This window comes from Martes martes, assembly GCF_963455335.1.
Source record: "Martes martes genome assembly, chromosome: 6".
NCBI lineage: Eukaryota > Metazoa > Chordata > Mammalia > Carnivora > Mustelidae > Martes > Martes martes.
The window spans coordinates 14,287,348-14,305,190 of NC_137893.1; the positions used below are offsets into that span (position 1 = coordinate 14,287,348).

General features: G+C 35.6%; 1 protein-coding gene across 1 annotated transcript in view; it reads left to right on the forward strand.

The window, feature by feature from the left end:
• Positions 1–17,843, forward strand: part of SYNE1 (spectrin repeat containing nuclear envelope protein 1) — a gene marked incomplete at its 5' end in the record, with an annotated part of 469,383 nt that overhangs the window by 119,081 nt on the left and 332,459 nt on the right. Inside the window, 3 exons of the mRNA XM_080806008.1 lie at positions 6,247–6,425; positions 10,769–10,965; positions 14,342–14,451. Of these exons, the coding sequence (XP_080662134.1) occupies positions 6,247–6,425; positions 10,769–10,965; positions 14,342–14,451 (486 nt within the window). The remainder of the gene's footprint in view (positions 1–6,246; positions 6,426–10,768; positions 10,966–14,341; positions 14,452–17,843) is intronic.

Sequence of the window (17,843 nt, forward strand, 5' to 3'; positions counted from 1 at the left end):
TGGTGTAGAAAGAGTTGAGGAAATTTTTGTTGTTGTTGTCTAGAAGGGACCAGTTTTATGTTCCTATTAGAATTAAGGGGAACCTGAGCAAATTCTCTTCACTTTTTTTTCCTTCCTTTTCCCAACCAACTTATCTTACCAACTCCTTTTTTAGAATTTTTAAAAATTTTTCATCTTTACAGTCATATCCAACCCTTCATTGTGTTTACCCATATATATATAGATATATATTTTTTTTTTCTTTCTTTAAAATTTTGGGAAGTAGTTTCTTCCAAGAGACCAGAATGCACCCAGAATCAAGTGGGTGGCTCTGTTCTATTCACCAGTCTAATATACTTTTTTATTTTTTTTAACTTCTTTTTACCCCCTTTCTTCTCCCCACAATTTGGGGTCTCTTCTGATTTGGTTAATGCACATTTTTCTGGGGTCTTTGCCATTCTTTTAGTATTTTATTCTCTTGTTCATATATTCTTATTTGGATAAAATGACAAGGGGGAAAAACACTCCACAAAAAAAAGAACAAGAGGCAGTACCAAAGGCTAGGGACCTAATCAATATGGATATTGGTAACATATCAGATCTAGAGTTCAGAATGATGATTCTCAAGGTGCTAGCTGGGCTCGAAAAAGGCATGGAAGATATTTAGAGAAACACTGGAGTAATAAAAGCCCCTTCTGGAGGAATAAAAGAACTAAAATCTAACTAAGCTGAAATAAAAAAAGCTGTTAATGAGGTGTAATAAATAATGGAGGCTCTTGCTGCTAGGATAGATGTGGCAGAAGAGAGAATTAGTGATATAGAAGACCAACGGACAGAGAATAAAGAAGCTGAGCAAAAGAGACACAAACAACTACTGGACATTGAGGGGAAAATTCGAGAGATAAGTGATACCATGAGATGAAACAAAATTAGAATAATTGGGATTCCAGAAGAAGAAGAAAGAGAGAAGTGGAAGGTATACTGGAGCAAATTATTGTAGAGAATTTCCCTAGTATGGCAAAGGGAACACGCATCAAAATCAAGGAGGTGCAGAGAATCCCCCTCAAAATCAATAATAATGGGTCCACACCCCGTCATCTAATAGTAAAACTTACAAGTCTTAGGGACAAAGAGAAAATCCTGAAAGCAGCCCAGGAAAAGAAGTCTGTAACATACAGTGGTAAAAATATTAGATTGGTGACAGATTTATTCACAGAGACCTGGCTGGCCAGAAAGAACTGGCATGATATATTCAGAGCACTAAATGAGAAAAACATGCAGCCAAGAATACTATATCCAGCTAGGCTATCATTGAAAATAGAAGGAGAGAGAAAAAGCTTCCAGGACAAACAAAAACAAAAAAACATTTTTTAAACACCAAACAAGCCCTACAGAAAATATTGAAAGGCATCCTCTAAGCAAAGAGAGAGCCTAAAAGTAGTAGACCAGAAAGGAACAGAGACAATATACAGTAACAGCACCTTACAGGCAATACAATGGCACTAAATTCATATCTCCACCCTGAATGTATATGGGCTAAATGCCCCAACCAAAAGACACACGGTATCAGAATGGATAAAAAACAAAACCCATCAATATGCTGCCTACAAGAAACTCATTTTAGACCCAAAGGCACCTCCGGATTTAAAGTGAGGGGGTGGAAAACAATTTACCATGTTAATGGACATCAAAAGAAAGCTGGGGTGGCAATCCTTATATCAGATCAATTAGATTTTAAGCCAAAGATTATAAGAGATGAGGAAGGACACTATATCATACTCAAAGGGTCTGTCCAACAAGAAGAACTAAAAATTTTAAGTATCTGTGTCCCTAACATGGGAGAAGCAAACTATATAAACCAATTAATAACAAAATCAAAGAAACGTATCGACCATAATACAATAATAGTAGGGGACTTTAACACCCCCTCACTGAAATAGAAAGATCATCCAAGAAAAGATCAACAAGGAAATCAAGGCCTTAAATGACACACCAGATGGACCAGATGGACCAGATGGACATCACAGATATATTAAGAACATTCCATCCCAAAGCAACAGAATACACATTCTTCTCTATTGCACATGGAACATTCTCCAGAATAGATCACATCCTGGGTCACAAATCAGGTCTCAACCAGTACCAAAAGATTGGGATCATTTCCTGCATATTTTCAGACCACAATGCTCTGAAGGTAGAACTCAATCACAAGAGGAAAGTTGGAAAGACCTGAAATACTTGGAGGCCAAAGAGCATCCTACTAAAGAATGAATGGATCAACCTGGAAATTAAAGAAAAATTGAAAAAATTCATGGAAACAAATGATAATGGAAACACAACAGTTCAAAATCTGTGGGACACAGCAAAGGCAGTCCTGAGAGGAAAATATATAGTGATACAAGCCTTTCTCAAGAACCAAGAAAGGTCTCAAATATACAACCTAACTCTACACCTAAAGGAGCTGGAGAAAGAACAGCAAAAAGAGCCTAAGCCCAGCAGGAGAAGAGAAATAATAAAGATCAGAGCAGAAAGCAATGAAATTGAAACCAAAAAACCAGTAGAACAAATCAGCGAAACTAGGAAATGGTTCTTTGAAAGAATTAATAAGATTGATAATCCCCTGGCCAGACTTATCAAAAAGAAAAGAGAAAGGACCCAAATAAATAAAATCATGAAGGAAAGAGGAGAGTCATCACAACCAACACCAAAGAAATACAAACAATTATAAGAACATATTATAAGTAACTATACACCAGCAAATCTGACAATCTGAAAGAAATGGATGCATTCCTAGAGATGTATAAACTACCACAACTGAACCAGGAAGAAATAGAAAACCTGAACAGACCCATAACCAGTAAGGAGATTGAAGCAGTCTTCAAAAATCTCCCAAAAAACAAGAGTCCAGGGCCAGATGGCTTCCCAGCGTCATTCTACCAAACATTTAAAGAAGAATCAATACCTATTCTCCTGAAACTGTTCCAAAAAATAGAAATGGAAGAAAACTTCCAAACTCATTTTATGAGGCCAGCATCAAAGGTCATCAAAAAAGAGAATTACAGACCAATATCCTTGATGAACACAGATGTGAAAATTCTTACCAAAATACTAGCCAACAGGATCCAACAGTACATTAAAAGGATTATTCACCACAACCAAGTGGGATTTATTCCTGGGCTGCAAGGTTGGCTCAATATCCACAAATCAATCAATGAGATACAACACATTAATTAAAGAAAGAACAAGAACCATATGATACTCTCAACAGTTGTTGAAAAAGCATTTGACAAAGTACAGCATCCTTTCTTGATCAAAACTCTTCAAAGTGTAGGAATGGAGGATACATACCTCAATATCATCAAAACCATCTATGAAAAACCCACAGAGAATATCATTCTCAATGGAGAAAAACTGAGAGCTTTTCCACTAAGGTCAGGAACATGGCAGGGATGTCCATTTTCAGCACTATTATTCAACATAGTACTAGAAATCCTAGCCTCAGCAATCAGACAGCAAAAAGAAATTAAAGGCATCCAAATCAGCAAAGAAGAAGTCAAACTCTCACTCTTTGCAGATGATATGATATGTTATGTGGAAAACCCAAAAGACTCCACTCCAAATCTGCTAGAACTTGTACCGGAATTCAGTAAAGTGTCAGGATATAAAATCAATGCACAGAAATCAAGTTGCATTTCTGTACACCAACAGCAAGACAGAAGACAGAGAAATTAAGGAGACAGTCCCATTTACAATTGCACCCAAAACTGTAAGATACCTAGGAATAAACCTAACCAAAGAGGGAAAGAACCTGTACTCAGAAAACTATAAAGTACCCATGAAAGAAATTGAGGAAGACACACAGAAATGGAAAAATGTTTCATGCTCTTGGATTGGAAGAACAAATATTGGGAAAATATCTATGCTACCTAAAGCCATCTACACGTTTAATGCAATCCCTATCAAAGTCCCATCCATTTTTTTCAAAGAAATGGAACAAATAATCCTAAAATTTATATGGAACCAGAAAAGACCTTGAATAGCCAGAGGAATGTTGAAAAAGAAAGCCAAAGTTGGTGGCATCACAATTCCAGACTTCAAGTTCTATTACAAAGCTGTCATCATCAAGACAGTATGGTACTGACACAAAAACAGACACATAGATCAATGGAGCAGAATAGAGAGCCCAGAAATAAACCCTCAACTCTATGGTAAACTAATCTTCCACAAAGCAGGAAAGAATGTCCAATGGAAAAGAAGACAGTCTCTTCAACAAATGGTGTTGGGAAAATTGGACAGCCACATGCAGAAAAATGAAACTTTACCATTTCCTTATACCACACACGAAAATAGACTCAAAATGGATGAAGGACCTCAATGTGAGACAGGAATCCATCAAAATCCTTGAGGAGAATACAGGCAGCAACCTCTTCGACCTCAGCCGCAGCAACTTCTTCCTAGAAACATCGCCAAAGGCAAGGGAAGCAAGGGCCAAAATGAACTATTGGGATTTCATCAAGATCAAAAGCTTTTGCATAGCAAAGGAAACAGTCAACAAAATCAAAAGACAACTGACCGAATGGGAGTAGATATTTGCAAATGACATATCAGATAAAGGGCTAGTATCCAAAATCTATAAAGAACTTATCAAACTCAACACCCAAGGAACAAATAACTCAATCAAGAAATGGGCAGAGGACATGAACAGACATTTCTGCAAAGAAGACATCCAGATGGCCAACAAACACATGAAAAAGTACTCCACATCACTCGGCAATCAGGGAAATACAAATCAAAACCACAATGAGATACCACCTCACACCAGTCAGAATGGCTAAAATTAACAAGTCAGGAAAGGACAGATGCTGGCGAGGATACGGAGAAAAGGGAACTCTCCTACATTGTTGGTGGGAATGCAAGCTGGTGCAGCCACTCTGGGAAACAGCATGGACGTTCCTCAAAAAATTGAAAATAGAGCTACTCTATGACCCAGCAATCACACTACTGGGTATTTACCCTAAAGATACAAATGTAGTGATTTGAAGAGGCACAGGTGCCTGAGTGTTTATAGCAGCAATGTCCACAATAGCCAAACTATGGAAAGAACCTAGATGTCCATCAACAGATGAATGGATAAAGAAGAGGTGGTATAGATATACAATGGAATACTACGCAGCCGTCAAAAGAAATGAAATCTTGCCATTTGCAACAACGTGGATGGAACTAGAGAGTATTATGCTGAGTGAAATAAGTCAATCAGAGAAAGGTAATTATCATATGATTTCCCGGATATGAAGAATTTGAGAGGCAACATGGGGCATTTTGAGGGTAGGGAAGGAAAAAATGAGACAAGATGGGATCCGGAGGGAGACAAACCATAAAAGACTCTTAATCACACAAAACAAACTAAGGGTTGCTGGGGGAGGGCGGTAGGGAGAGGGTGGTTGGGTTTTGGACATTGTGGAAGGTTTGTGCTATGGTGAGTGCTGTGAAGTGTGTAAACCTGGTGATTCACAGACCTGTATCCCTGGGGCTAATAATATATGTTTATAAAAAATAAAAAATTTAAAAAGAATTAAGGGGAGAAATGAACTTGCCATTCCATCTAGAATAATTGTTCTAGCCATTCGGTTGTTTATTTATTTATTTATTTGAAATTTTACATATTTATTTGAGAGAGGACAAATAGGCGTAAAGGGCAGAAAGAGAGGGAGAAGTAGACTCCCCACTGTGCAGGGAGCCTGACACCTGGTTTGATCCTAGGACCCCAAGGCAGACAGTTAGGTTTTTGTTATTGTTGTTGTTATTGTTTTTAAGACTTTATTTTTTAGAGCAGTTCTAGTTCACAGCAAAACTAAACAAAAAGTCCAAAGATTTCCCATATACCCTATGTCGGCTCCTCCCATGACCAACTCCTCCACTGGAGTGATACATTTGTTACAATTAACGAACCTCTATTGGGACATCATTATCATTCAGAGTCAGTAGTTTACATTAAGGTTTCCTTTTGGTGTTGTATGCTCTATGAGTTTGGATAACCGTTACGTTTTATTTTATTAATTCATTCATGTGTTTAACAAGTGTTTATTACTGTGTACAAGGTAGTTTTAGATGCAGAGGGAAGTTGGAAGAAGAGTACAATGTCAATCACTTACCTGTCAATGGTGTTAAGGGTGTGAATTTAAATTACTTTTAGTTGGAACAGTAACATCCAAGGAAAGAAGAACAAGATAATTCTTATGTTTTTGCCACATGTTAACTCACAAACAGATTGAGGAGTTGACCAGCAACCTGCCGCAGCTGCAGTCTTTGTCGGGAAGCACATCCTCTGTGGACAGCATGGTTAGTGCTGAGACCGCCAGCCCCCCAAGTAAACGGAAAGTGGCCACCAAGATCCAAGGAAATGCCAAGAAGGCTCTATTAAAGTGGGTTCAGTACACAGTAGCCAAGTAAGTACCAAGAATTTGTTTAAATTTGAAATCCTTGAATAATTTGAGTTACCAATTTATTACTGCGTGCACCTGCCAATGTCGCAAAATTTGAACAGACATTTGAATGAATGGCGTTGCTTCGGGCTTTTCTGTTCTTTCCTTGAATTAAAATATAAACAGAAATCATCACTAATACTCTTAGAAAATGCTGTAATCGACCTACTTCCTTCATTATTCATTGATTGTGCCACATAAGTTTTTTTAAACACACACTTGGATGGGTAATCTGAGGAGTAATTCTGTTTAGGTCATTGTTTGGACTTCCTGCTTTTATTAAATAATCTTTACACAAAAAAATCAGAGGTTTAAATGTGATTATCTCTTCATAATACTATTGAGTTATATTTAATAATAATGTGAATATTTCACATTCTGAAATAATTCTATTTGTTTTTGTTTCCCAAAACTTTCTAGAAATTTTATTTTAAAATTCTTTTTCCTTGGATCTCCTCTTTTATCGGGAATATAGATTCCTTTGTCAACTTCAGTTTTATATACTGTGGATTTGATTTTGGGCATATTAAATTTATGTGTGTGTACATTCATGTGATAATCTAGATAGAAAATTACTACTCTCAGTGAGTATCTTTTCATAACAATTTCAATAGCATTTTCAGTTGAGCATACCATTGTTTTGTGGTCAGATGTGGTCAGTGATAAGATCTCTTCACAAAGAAGGTGTGCTTTTGTGTGACTTCCGGGATGACATGTCAAGTTAACTCACTTTCTGTTTTGTTTTTGCATGCCTAAATCTAATCTGAATCTTATTCCCTACTTCTGGAAAATAGTTTTAAACAAGTACTTATCATTATAAAATATTGAAGCACTAAATGAAAGGAGTTCTATTTTTAAAGTGTTAGAAGAGCAAACATAAAGAGAGAAAAACTAAACATAGAGAAGTTGTAATTAGTGTTACTATTTTACATCATTTTGTTTAATTTTTAAAGTGTGTTGGTGGTTTTCTAATTTGGGATATTTTTTATGATTCAACTTGTATTCAGAAATATTTCTGAAAGCCACGCTTTGTGGCTTTTTAGAATCTGTAGTAGAAATGAAATGTTAAAAGCCTGACCACATTGCTGGTACACTGTTTGCATTCCATCCACAGTGGCAATTACTAATCTCTTCTGCAGCTTAATTGGGCAGAAAGAAGAAATGTGCTAGGTAGGCGGAGACAGGTGACCACATCCTGCAACATTTGTCATGATGTTATTCAATAAAATTTTGTAATAATATCAATGGATACTCCCTTTCCCATTGTGCCACAAAACATTAAATTAACCAAAAATAAATTGGTTTCCACTTAATATTATAGTAGCTTAAAGTAAACTCAAATTTAATGCTGTTGGAGTTTTTTTGCATTGGTTTTGTTTTACATATGGTGTGTTAGCTTTCAAAGATGTGCAGGGCTCTAATGATAACTATAAGTCATTCCTGCACCTTGTATATTTGTAACGTCAGTGGAAGTTGTATTTTGCTTATCTGTATAAATGTCCAGATTTATGGTCTAAAGCTTTTCCATCATCAGCTTATGAGTGAGATCCATTTATTTTATAGCTGCATCAAGTGAGGAGATTTGGGGAGCTGACTCTCTAAAATAAAAATTCTGTGATGAGCACATGATTCCATTATACCTGCCAAATTGCTGATAATTTTTCTAAAACCTGTTTGTTTTTTTTTAAATACTATCCCACTATGTACTCTTCAAGCAACTTCTTACCTGATATGGATAATAGTTTCAGAATCTGTACCCATTTCAGTTTATGACATGTTTTTTAAGTTATAATCTGTGAGCATCTGTGGTCTGAATATTCATCAGTCTCACAATACTGACCATGACAAGAAAGGACAAAAACATCCAGTAAACACCAAACATGTTGTCAGAATGTATTCACTGTTTTCATGTAAAATTTCAAATTATGTGAGAAATAAATAAGACCTGTCTCAGTAATGCGACATAATAAAGGCTTCTCTATTTTTTTTTTAAAGATTTTATTTACTTTTTCAACAGAAAGAGATCACAAGTAGGCAGAGAGGCAGACAGAGAGAGAGAGGAGGAAGCAGGCTCCCCACCAAGGAGAGAGCCCGATGCGGGGCTTGATCCCAGGACCTTGGGATCGTGACCTGAGCCAAAGGCAGAGGCTTTAACGCTCTGAGCCACCCAGGGGCCCCAAGCCTTCTCTATTTTTTTAACCAATTTTCTATCCTATCACTATTACTCTCAGACATGAAAGCAGTAAATTGTAGCATATCTGATATTTGCATACTTTATTTTGAGATGTCTAGGAAGAACAATTGTATTTTAAGATAAAAATTAATAAGATAACAAGACAAATGAAAATATGTATATCCAGGTCCATTCAAAATAACTTGAAGTAAATATGTATTAGAGATCACATCTGCCTGTAAACTGGATATACTTCATCACTTCTTGAAGTGATGTGTCCAAGTTTCTTTAAGTTAATGTATTGTCTTTTTAAGTGACATATCCAAGTTTTCCTAGATTTTGTATCTCAGATTCTCAAATGAGGGGTTTGGACTAAAACTAAAACTTTTAAGGAATATCACCTATTGCTTTGATATAATATGAAACATAATAGGTGTGCATATGTGTATGTGTATGTGTGTGTCTGTGTATGTTCAACAAATATAGAAAAAGATGTAATGAAACTTGAAAAATTATTCCAACATAGTAATATTTTGGGAAATATTTTATATATTTACTGTTGAAATTATCTGAAACAATAAACAAGTTGGGGAAAATCAGAAAATATCTAAGATGTAATGAATATTTGCTAGCTAATTGTTTGGTTATTTACATCCGCCTTATTGCATTAAAAAATAATTTGAGGTATCTGTGAATATGAAAACATTTTCAAATGAGGAAACATGAGCAAAAGGAAAATGTAAGTGGAAAAATAAGATGAAGCCGGGGTAAATGTACGAAGTGAAGAGTTGATAGGAGCACACTGAACTGTCCCATCCGTGTGGGTTTTGCCTGTGGGTCAGACACTGGCTGAAAATATTACATGCATACTACCAGAGACAGAAACTCTCAGAGAACTAAGAGCAGATACAGGATTACTTTATAATTACTGGCATTTCACAAAATTGTTTTGAAAATATGTATTTATGAAGGCAGTGATGAGATCCAGTGATGCTATTTTCAGCACAAGCTGTTTAATCCAAGCTGAATGTACATTGTTAGAAGAGGATTTAAATTGACTCTTAAGTTTGCAGAGATAAAATTTAAGGGCACTTACCAACTTTGTATATTAGTCAACGTATCAGTCAAATATACCTTACATTCCTGGGAATCTTGAGAATATAGTAAAAAAGAGAGTTTGGTGATATTAAGTCTGCTTCATTTACAAAGAATGATAAAAAAATATTTTTTTTTAAGGAAACTACCAAGATATTCATCCATTGAATGTCACCTAATTCATCACCTTCAAAGGCTCTATACTTAACCAAGGGATGCTGTTCAAAGACATTTTTGCAATTTCCTTTTTGGAGCTGCCTTTATATATAGTTGATAAGTTACATGGAAAAAAAATTGTGAGCTTATATCACTTTTATTTTCAACAACAAAGTATTACTACCAACTTGAATGAATTCTTAATTATCATAACTGGCTTTGAATTAATCACATCCACCACAGAAGAGCAGAGATTTGCCACCAAGGCATTGCTCTCAAGGCAATTCCAAAAACAGAGTTTAAAAAACAATTTGATCAGTGGGGTAAATGGAAACTTGTCTGAACTTATGTGATGTGTGGGTTCCTGTGTGACTGGTTTAGAGATATGATCACATGCATTTGCATTTGTTCATTCTAAAGCATTTGATAAAATTCATCCATATAATCTTAGTAGTTAATACCTGTGCATGTAGAACACATTGTTTTTTTTTTATCATTGTCATTAGAAACGTGCTAGACACTTCTTCAGAAATATACAGTGATGAATTACTATTAGTTTTGGTGTTTTTAGAATTTCCTTTTTTATTTTTCCAGATATGTTTTCTCTATGTTAGTTTTCTTTAAAAATGTGCTTTACATTGAATATCTCAATTACTGAAAAGTTTGATATAGGAAACTCAAGTATGGAACCAAAACTTCTCCTGCTTCTCTTGTTACCCTCTAAAACTTTTGTTTTGCCTAATTTTTTTCAAGCAGCTTCCTACTATGACTAACTGCCCTTCGGTCATTTCTGAGGATTAGATTTTGCATTAGTCCTTAAGGACAGTGCATATTATCTATTCAGAATGTGACATTATTGTAATTTTTTTTTTATCACACTAAGGCAGACAGGAATCGAAGTAAAAGACTTTGGGCGGAGCTGGAAGAGTGGGGTTGCCTTTCATTCCATCATCCACGCCATTCGACCAGAATTAGTGGACTTGGAGAGAGTGAAAGGGAGACCTAACCGGGAAAACCTGGCGGAGGCTTTCACTATTGCTGAAACAGAACTAGGAATCCCAAGACTACTGGATCCTGAAGGTAAGAAGAGTCATTGTTGGTTCTTGCACACACACTTCAAATCAGTAGTTTTCTGTGTCTTAAAGGCAGAACGCACAGATGATTTCCAAGTCCTTATCAGACCTTATCCAGAAAACTCTAGGAAAGCAGGAAGAAATAGTACCTTCCTGCACTGGTTTTCTTTTGGAAAAATATTTACTACTAGATATGGGAACAAATTATAGTTCTGTTGCCCCAAACAGCACTTTGACATTGGTGGTGTCAGCCAGGTGAAGTGTAGTAAGTTCATAGAGTAAGGGCGGAATGAAAGCTTTAGAAGTGTGCATATTAGCGGGAGGAGGGATGTTCAGGATGACAGAATCACTGTTTATATAACAAAGAATCTGGAAGAAGCAAGAGGTTATTAATAATCCAAGATCGTATCTTTAAAATGTCAGTCATTAGGAACTTAGAAATGTTGATCACCATCCAGTGTTCCGGTGTCAGTTGGGAAAACCATACAAATGGTCGACTTCTATTTTTCGTTAGAATTGTCTGGCACCTTTTTGGTAAGATTGTGAATTTTAAGACATTAAGACATTTAAGAATTTTAAGACATTTAAGACATTTTAAGACATTTAAGACAATTAAGACATTAAGACAATTTTAAGACAAGAATTTTAAGACATTCATTCACAATGAAGACATTGTGAATTTTAAGCCACCTGGGTGGCTCAGTGGGTTAAGCCTCTGCCTTCGGCTCAGGTCATGATCCCAGGGTCCTGGGATAGAGCCCCACATCAGGCTCTCTGGAGCCTGCTTCCTCCTTTCTCTGCCTGCCTCTTTGCCTACTTGTGATCTCTGTCTGTCAAATAAATAAAATCTTAAAAAGAAAAATCTTTAAGACGTTAAGGAAATGGATTAAGCTCTTCCAAGCCTGCAAAAGACAGTTTTGATGCATTTAATAAACTTTAGTAAACTGAATAAATTGTTTGTTATATTGAAATAAAAGGATTAAAAGTGAATTTTCCAGGGGCATCTGGGTGGCTCAGTTGGTTAAACATCCAACACTTGATTTTGGCTGATCTCAGGGTCCTGGGATTGAACCCTGCTTCTCGCTCTGCTCTCAGCAGGGAGTCTGCTTCTTTCCCTCTCCCTCTCTCTCCCTCTACCCCTCCACTGCCTGCTCTCTCTCTCTCTCTCTCTCTCTCAAATAAATAAATCATTTTTAACAAGTGAATTATCCAAATGTCACAAATGACTTCTTATTTGGGTTGACGGTTATGGATATTTCTGTTAATGGATGTGCAGGAGTAAATACAGAGGTACCTGGGTGGCTCAGTTAGTTAAGGGTCTAACTCTTGATTTCGGCTTAGGTCATGATCTCAGGGTCATGAGATCAAGCCCCAGATCAGGCTCCATGCTGTGTGTGGAACCTGGTTAAGATTCTCTCTCTCTCTCTCTTTCCCTCTGCCCCTCCCCTCCAATAAAAAAAAAAAAAAGCAAAGTAAATACAATGAAAGCAAGTTCTTTTTAAAGCTGAGATTTCACAATGAGCATGTCTGACTCTAAAACAGTGTCTAAGTGGAGACAGTTGTACCTCCAGGAGTAGGTTATAAATACCTACAAACCCCTGGTTGACTTCCCCTGAGATGAGAGCAGCACGGAGATCCCTTGCCACTTCAGGATCCTGCTGGGGACTCCCCAGATTCACTAGGATAACCAAGGTCTTTCCAGCTTGTTTCTGTGGACACACACAGACACACGCACACATCAATAGTGTTTAGCTCAAGGAGAAAGCCATATGCACAACCCAGCCCTCAATTTTTTTGAGTAGGACGGCAGGATGGTATAAATGATTCTTTCATATCCACTAGACTAATGAAGCTTAATGTTCCCTTTGATGATAGAACTGAGGTTGCCCAGATACAAGGCTAGCCCAGATATAAGGTGATCTTTTGTTTTCCTCATATGAACTTCCCCCTCAAAAAGTGATTGACCTTAAACTTTTTTAATTTAAAAAATTAAACATAAAAAATTAATTAATTTATTTTTTTTTAATTTTTAAAGATTTTTTTTTTATTTGTCAGAGAGAGAGAGCGAGCACAAGCACACAAGCAGGCAGAGGCAGAGAAACAGGCTTCCGCTGAGCAGAGGGCCCGATGCAGGACTCAATCCCAGGACCCTGAGATTATGACCTGAGCTGAAGGCAGTGGCTTAACCAACTGAGCCACCCAGGCATCCCAAATTAATTAATTTTAAAAAAGAAATTTTGAAAAGGTTATTTAGCTAACCGGGATGTATAAACTTTGAGGAATACAGATTAAATAGATCAATATCTATTACAACAATTAGTTTATGACTTAGTGACACATATGTTTAAATGCTGAATTACTGTATTAAATCATGTGTTAAGTGTTTTTTTCCACATTCACATCTCATGAAAGTTTTACTTGTTCTTCACATGCATCTTCCACATCGTGATCTTGTCATTTCTACAACCATTTCTGAGACATCCAGTGCATTCAGAATGCATGACCACGGTTTCCTTGGAAGTCTTTTGAGCCGTAGCACTTTTTCAATCCTGCCTTGATAGTCTGTAGAAATTATGTCTCAAATCACAAGGCACATTTCAAAATATTAGAGTAGTTTATATTTTGGTTTCCATGGCTATTGTTTGTTTTGTTAGATATTTGTAAACTCCAAATATAGTCACCTTTTCATTGCCTTTAAAAGGGATAATTAAAAGGTGATTCAAAACGTTCAACACTTTATATGTTGCAGTCTTAGCCCCTCTCATTCTATGATGATGAGTAAACCTCTAATTAAAAATGTCTTTTCAGGCTCTGTGTTTCCCTCAGAGTACTCCACTATTCAAACTGTAGTAATTTAGAGAATCATGCACAAGGGAGAGATTATCCAAAGAACTGAGCATAAGGCATCTCTGTCTTTTCTAAAATAAAACTTGTAGGGGCAAGAGGGAGCTTATCTATATTTGTCCAGATACGGTATACAAGCTCTATGGGCATGGCATTTGGTGCCACACCTGTAACATTATTTTTTTACTACCTGCTCATCCCAGTTCTGAAATTTACATAGTATTTGTATTTTATTAATGATACAGAATATCTGAATTACCATATCATACCTCAGATTTTTGGTGAATTATTGTTGAGATTATTTAAATGAAACTTGTGTTACTTCCCAAAGGTTAGTAATTAAAATGTGTCATCTTTCTGCATCATAACATTCCTATCATGTATCATCCAAACTAAATTGGTTTGCCCTCCCTCACCATCTCAAAATATTAATTTTATTTTTCTTTTGCATTGGTATACTAGCTAGATTCCAAAGTTTGTGTTATTAAAATATAAAAAAGGATAATTAACCTATTTATATTTGGTTTTGGTTGTTCCAGATGTTGATGTGGATAAACCAGATGAGAAGTCTATTATGACATATGTAGCCCAGTTTCTGAAACATTACCCTGACATCCACAGTATTGGCACTGATGGGCAAGAGAATGATGTAAGTATTTTTTTCTTCAAGCACTGATAGCACACTCAGTGATAGTGACATAGATGTTTAAGCATGGTGCTTTCTAAAAATCAAATTTGAATGCATTATTTTATTTTATTTATTTTATTTTATTTTGGAATGTATTTCAAAAAGTAAGGAATAGGTATCACCAACTGGGGAGGAGGGGGTATAGCTCAGTGGCAGAGCATTTGACTGCACCAACTGGGGAGGAGATTATAGGGAAAGGTTTTTCTGATGTATATGTTGGATATGTGAGAGAAAGCATTATTAATGATAAATGCTGGACATATAACACTGATGAATTAAAAGTGAGAAAGGTAGACATGTCGGGAGATTCGTTTAGTAATCTGAGGATTGAAGTAATTTTATATTCATCATGTCATTTGTGCCTGTAGAGCTTGAGACCCCATATCCTGTTCAGTCTGAGAAAATCTGATTTTGACTTTCAGATTTATTATATAAGTCACTACTCACAACAAACATACAGAAGTAAGGCAGATGTGTAAAAGTCCTAATTATCCACTGTGATTAGATTTTTTTCAGCCTTTCAATATTTTAAATAACATTTATATTTTTTATACTAATCATATGACTTATGTTCATTGTCATAAAAAAAAAGTGAAAAAAAGGAAAAAGAAAATGATCTGTACTTAGAAATCTTCTAGAGAGGCCCTATCCTAGAAAAAAATTAATATGTTGGTGTAAGTTTCCAACATTTTTCCATATGTATATAGAGATGTATAATATTTTAACAGAAATGGAATTATAGTACACATACCATTTCATCATTTTTTCTGTTAACATAAAAAACTCTTCCTATGCATTCTCTCCAGGACATCATATAGTATACAATAATTTAGTCAGTCTTACTTGTTGAAAATTTCTGAATTTTTGCCATTATAAAAAATGCTTCTATGAACAATTTTATAATAAAACATTGCTTTACTATTCTGTCTTAAAAGTGGAATCTCTAGGCTAAAGTGCGTATAGATTTTTAATGCTTTTTGAAATTTTTTTTTCAAATTTTCCTGCACAAAGTTTGTCCCATTTTACAGTCCAGCCAGCACATCAGAATGCCTATTTTCACAGACTTTAACAATGAATATTACCATTCTTCTAATTTTTAAGTATTATTATTATTTTTTAATTATAAGGAGGTAGATTTACTACTGAATTTAAAATTAATTATAAGGCAAAATGACATCAGGGAAAGAAAGAAATGGAATTTTCAAGATACGTTAAAAACTGTCTGACTTCACTGCTCAGGTCTCAACTAGAGTTTTTAAAGCAGTTTGAGATCATAATGAAGAGAAACACACCCACACAGACACACACAAAACCACGAAAAACTTAACATGGCTTCCAAACAAGACTTAGAAACAGGTCTACGAAAGGAAAAAGCCAAGAGCTCATAACCCCAGAGTTTCAAATAGGCAAAGGTGTTGCACTAATAGATATCTGTGACTTCATAGAAATTAAGCAAAACTGGTGTTTCCTAGTTTGCTTGGATGATGTTAATTTGGCATTTGATAAAACCATGTTCGTTTTTTTTAAACTATCATTCAGGAAGCCTGTTTTGTTTCTTGACAAGATTCAGGCGCAAATGTTGACCACCCGAGTAACTTATCCGTAGTCAGCAAAGTAAATGTTTCTAAGAAGCATCACAGGAGGCAAAAGCAGACTTTCTATGCAAATCCTAGCATAGATTGATGCATGAGCTTTGGTGTCATTCGGGGCTTTCTGGGTTTTGAGAATATAATCCGGTGTAGATACTGCTGTGTGAATAAGAAACTCTATTAGAAAGCATATTAGACTTACCCCATACAGCCTAGACAGAGTCAGCTTTCCATCTGATTTTCATATCCAAAGTCCTTGTGTTACCCAATTGGGTTTATTTCTGATCAAGTTTCTGAGTTTGTACTGTTTTAATTTCTCTGACATTAATTGTCTCCCCAGATGAGTAAACTCTGTGACTGGCAGTGTCTGAGAAACAAAAGGAGGCGCTTTTGTTAATGTTCATGAGCAAGAATCAAATGCCAAAACTCCTCAGGATTTGAAAGACACACATTCCTGGCATAAGCTTGTTAATATGCTTTACTAAAGAGGCTTTATTATTAAGAGATTAATTTCATTATCTGGAAAATAAATTCTGATTATTCTTTTAAAACGCTCCCTCTATCCCTTCCTGAAAAAAGATACATATAATTTCTTCAGGGTTATTTCAAAAATTAATTTTAAGAAAACATATTATAAGCTTTGCCCCTTTTTTGTGTGACATTTGTAACGTAGGACATATGCATCTAAAAATGAATATTTTCAATAAGAAAAAAGGAATTTTATATATTTTATATACTTTTCATTTGCTTAATGCAGCTAAATGGCCATCTAATTTTATCTAGTGAAACTTTTAAAGATTTTTTTTTTTAAGATTTAATTTATTTATTTGACAGACAAAGATCACAAGCAGGCAGAGAGGCAGGCAGAGAGAGGAAGAAGCAGGCTCCCTGCTGAGCAGAGAGCCCAATGCGGGACTTGACCCCAGGACCCTGGGATCATGACCTGAGCTGAAAGCAGAGGCTTTAACCCACTGAGCCACCCAGGTTCCTGAAACTTTTTAAGATTTTATAGACTACACCTCTTAGGGCTGTTGATGCCATCATTTCAAAATACTTAATATTTGTCTAATCAAGTCTTAGGGAATAGTTCTTTTAATTTACTTTTTAAAAAGCTTGGCAACAATGTGTCTCCTAGGCTTCCATTTTTGATGAATTTGATTGCTGTGTCCTCATCACGAGTATTTAAATTAGATATTTTATAGACAAAATTTTTAAATCTGATTTTCCTATTGGAAATAGACATTGCTATGCCTTTCTTACTCCAACCAATAAAACTGATCAACTTTTTCCCTAAAGGTGATCTAACACTCAATCATAAATAAATAAAATATGCCCATTAGTTCATCTCTCTGAGCTATTCAACTTTAAGGTATTTATTCACTCATTCCTTCTCCCGTTGCAACAAATACTGCTGACTGCTCTCAGCACTGCACCATTTAGATTCGTATAGGGGTAAGAGATGCATAATAGGAGTGTATTTAAGAGAAAAGAACCTCCTCTCTACATAGGTCACCATTTAAAATGGTTACTATTTCAATCTATAAATATTTGTAAAATGTAAATATTACCAAAAATTAAAACAAAACATCAAATGCTAGAGTATTACATTGCCTTATTGGATTTGCACATTTTGATGCCTTCAAAAGTTCCAAAAAGCTCTTAAAGTTACCATACCCATAAAATTACCATCTATTTATTTATGGACAGATGTCTCTCCATTGTTTTTTTTTTCTTGTTTCCTGTATAACTTTTGTCCCTGATTTA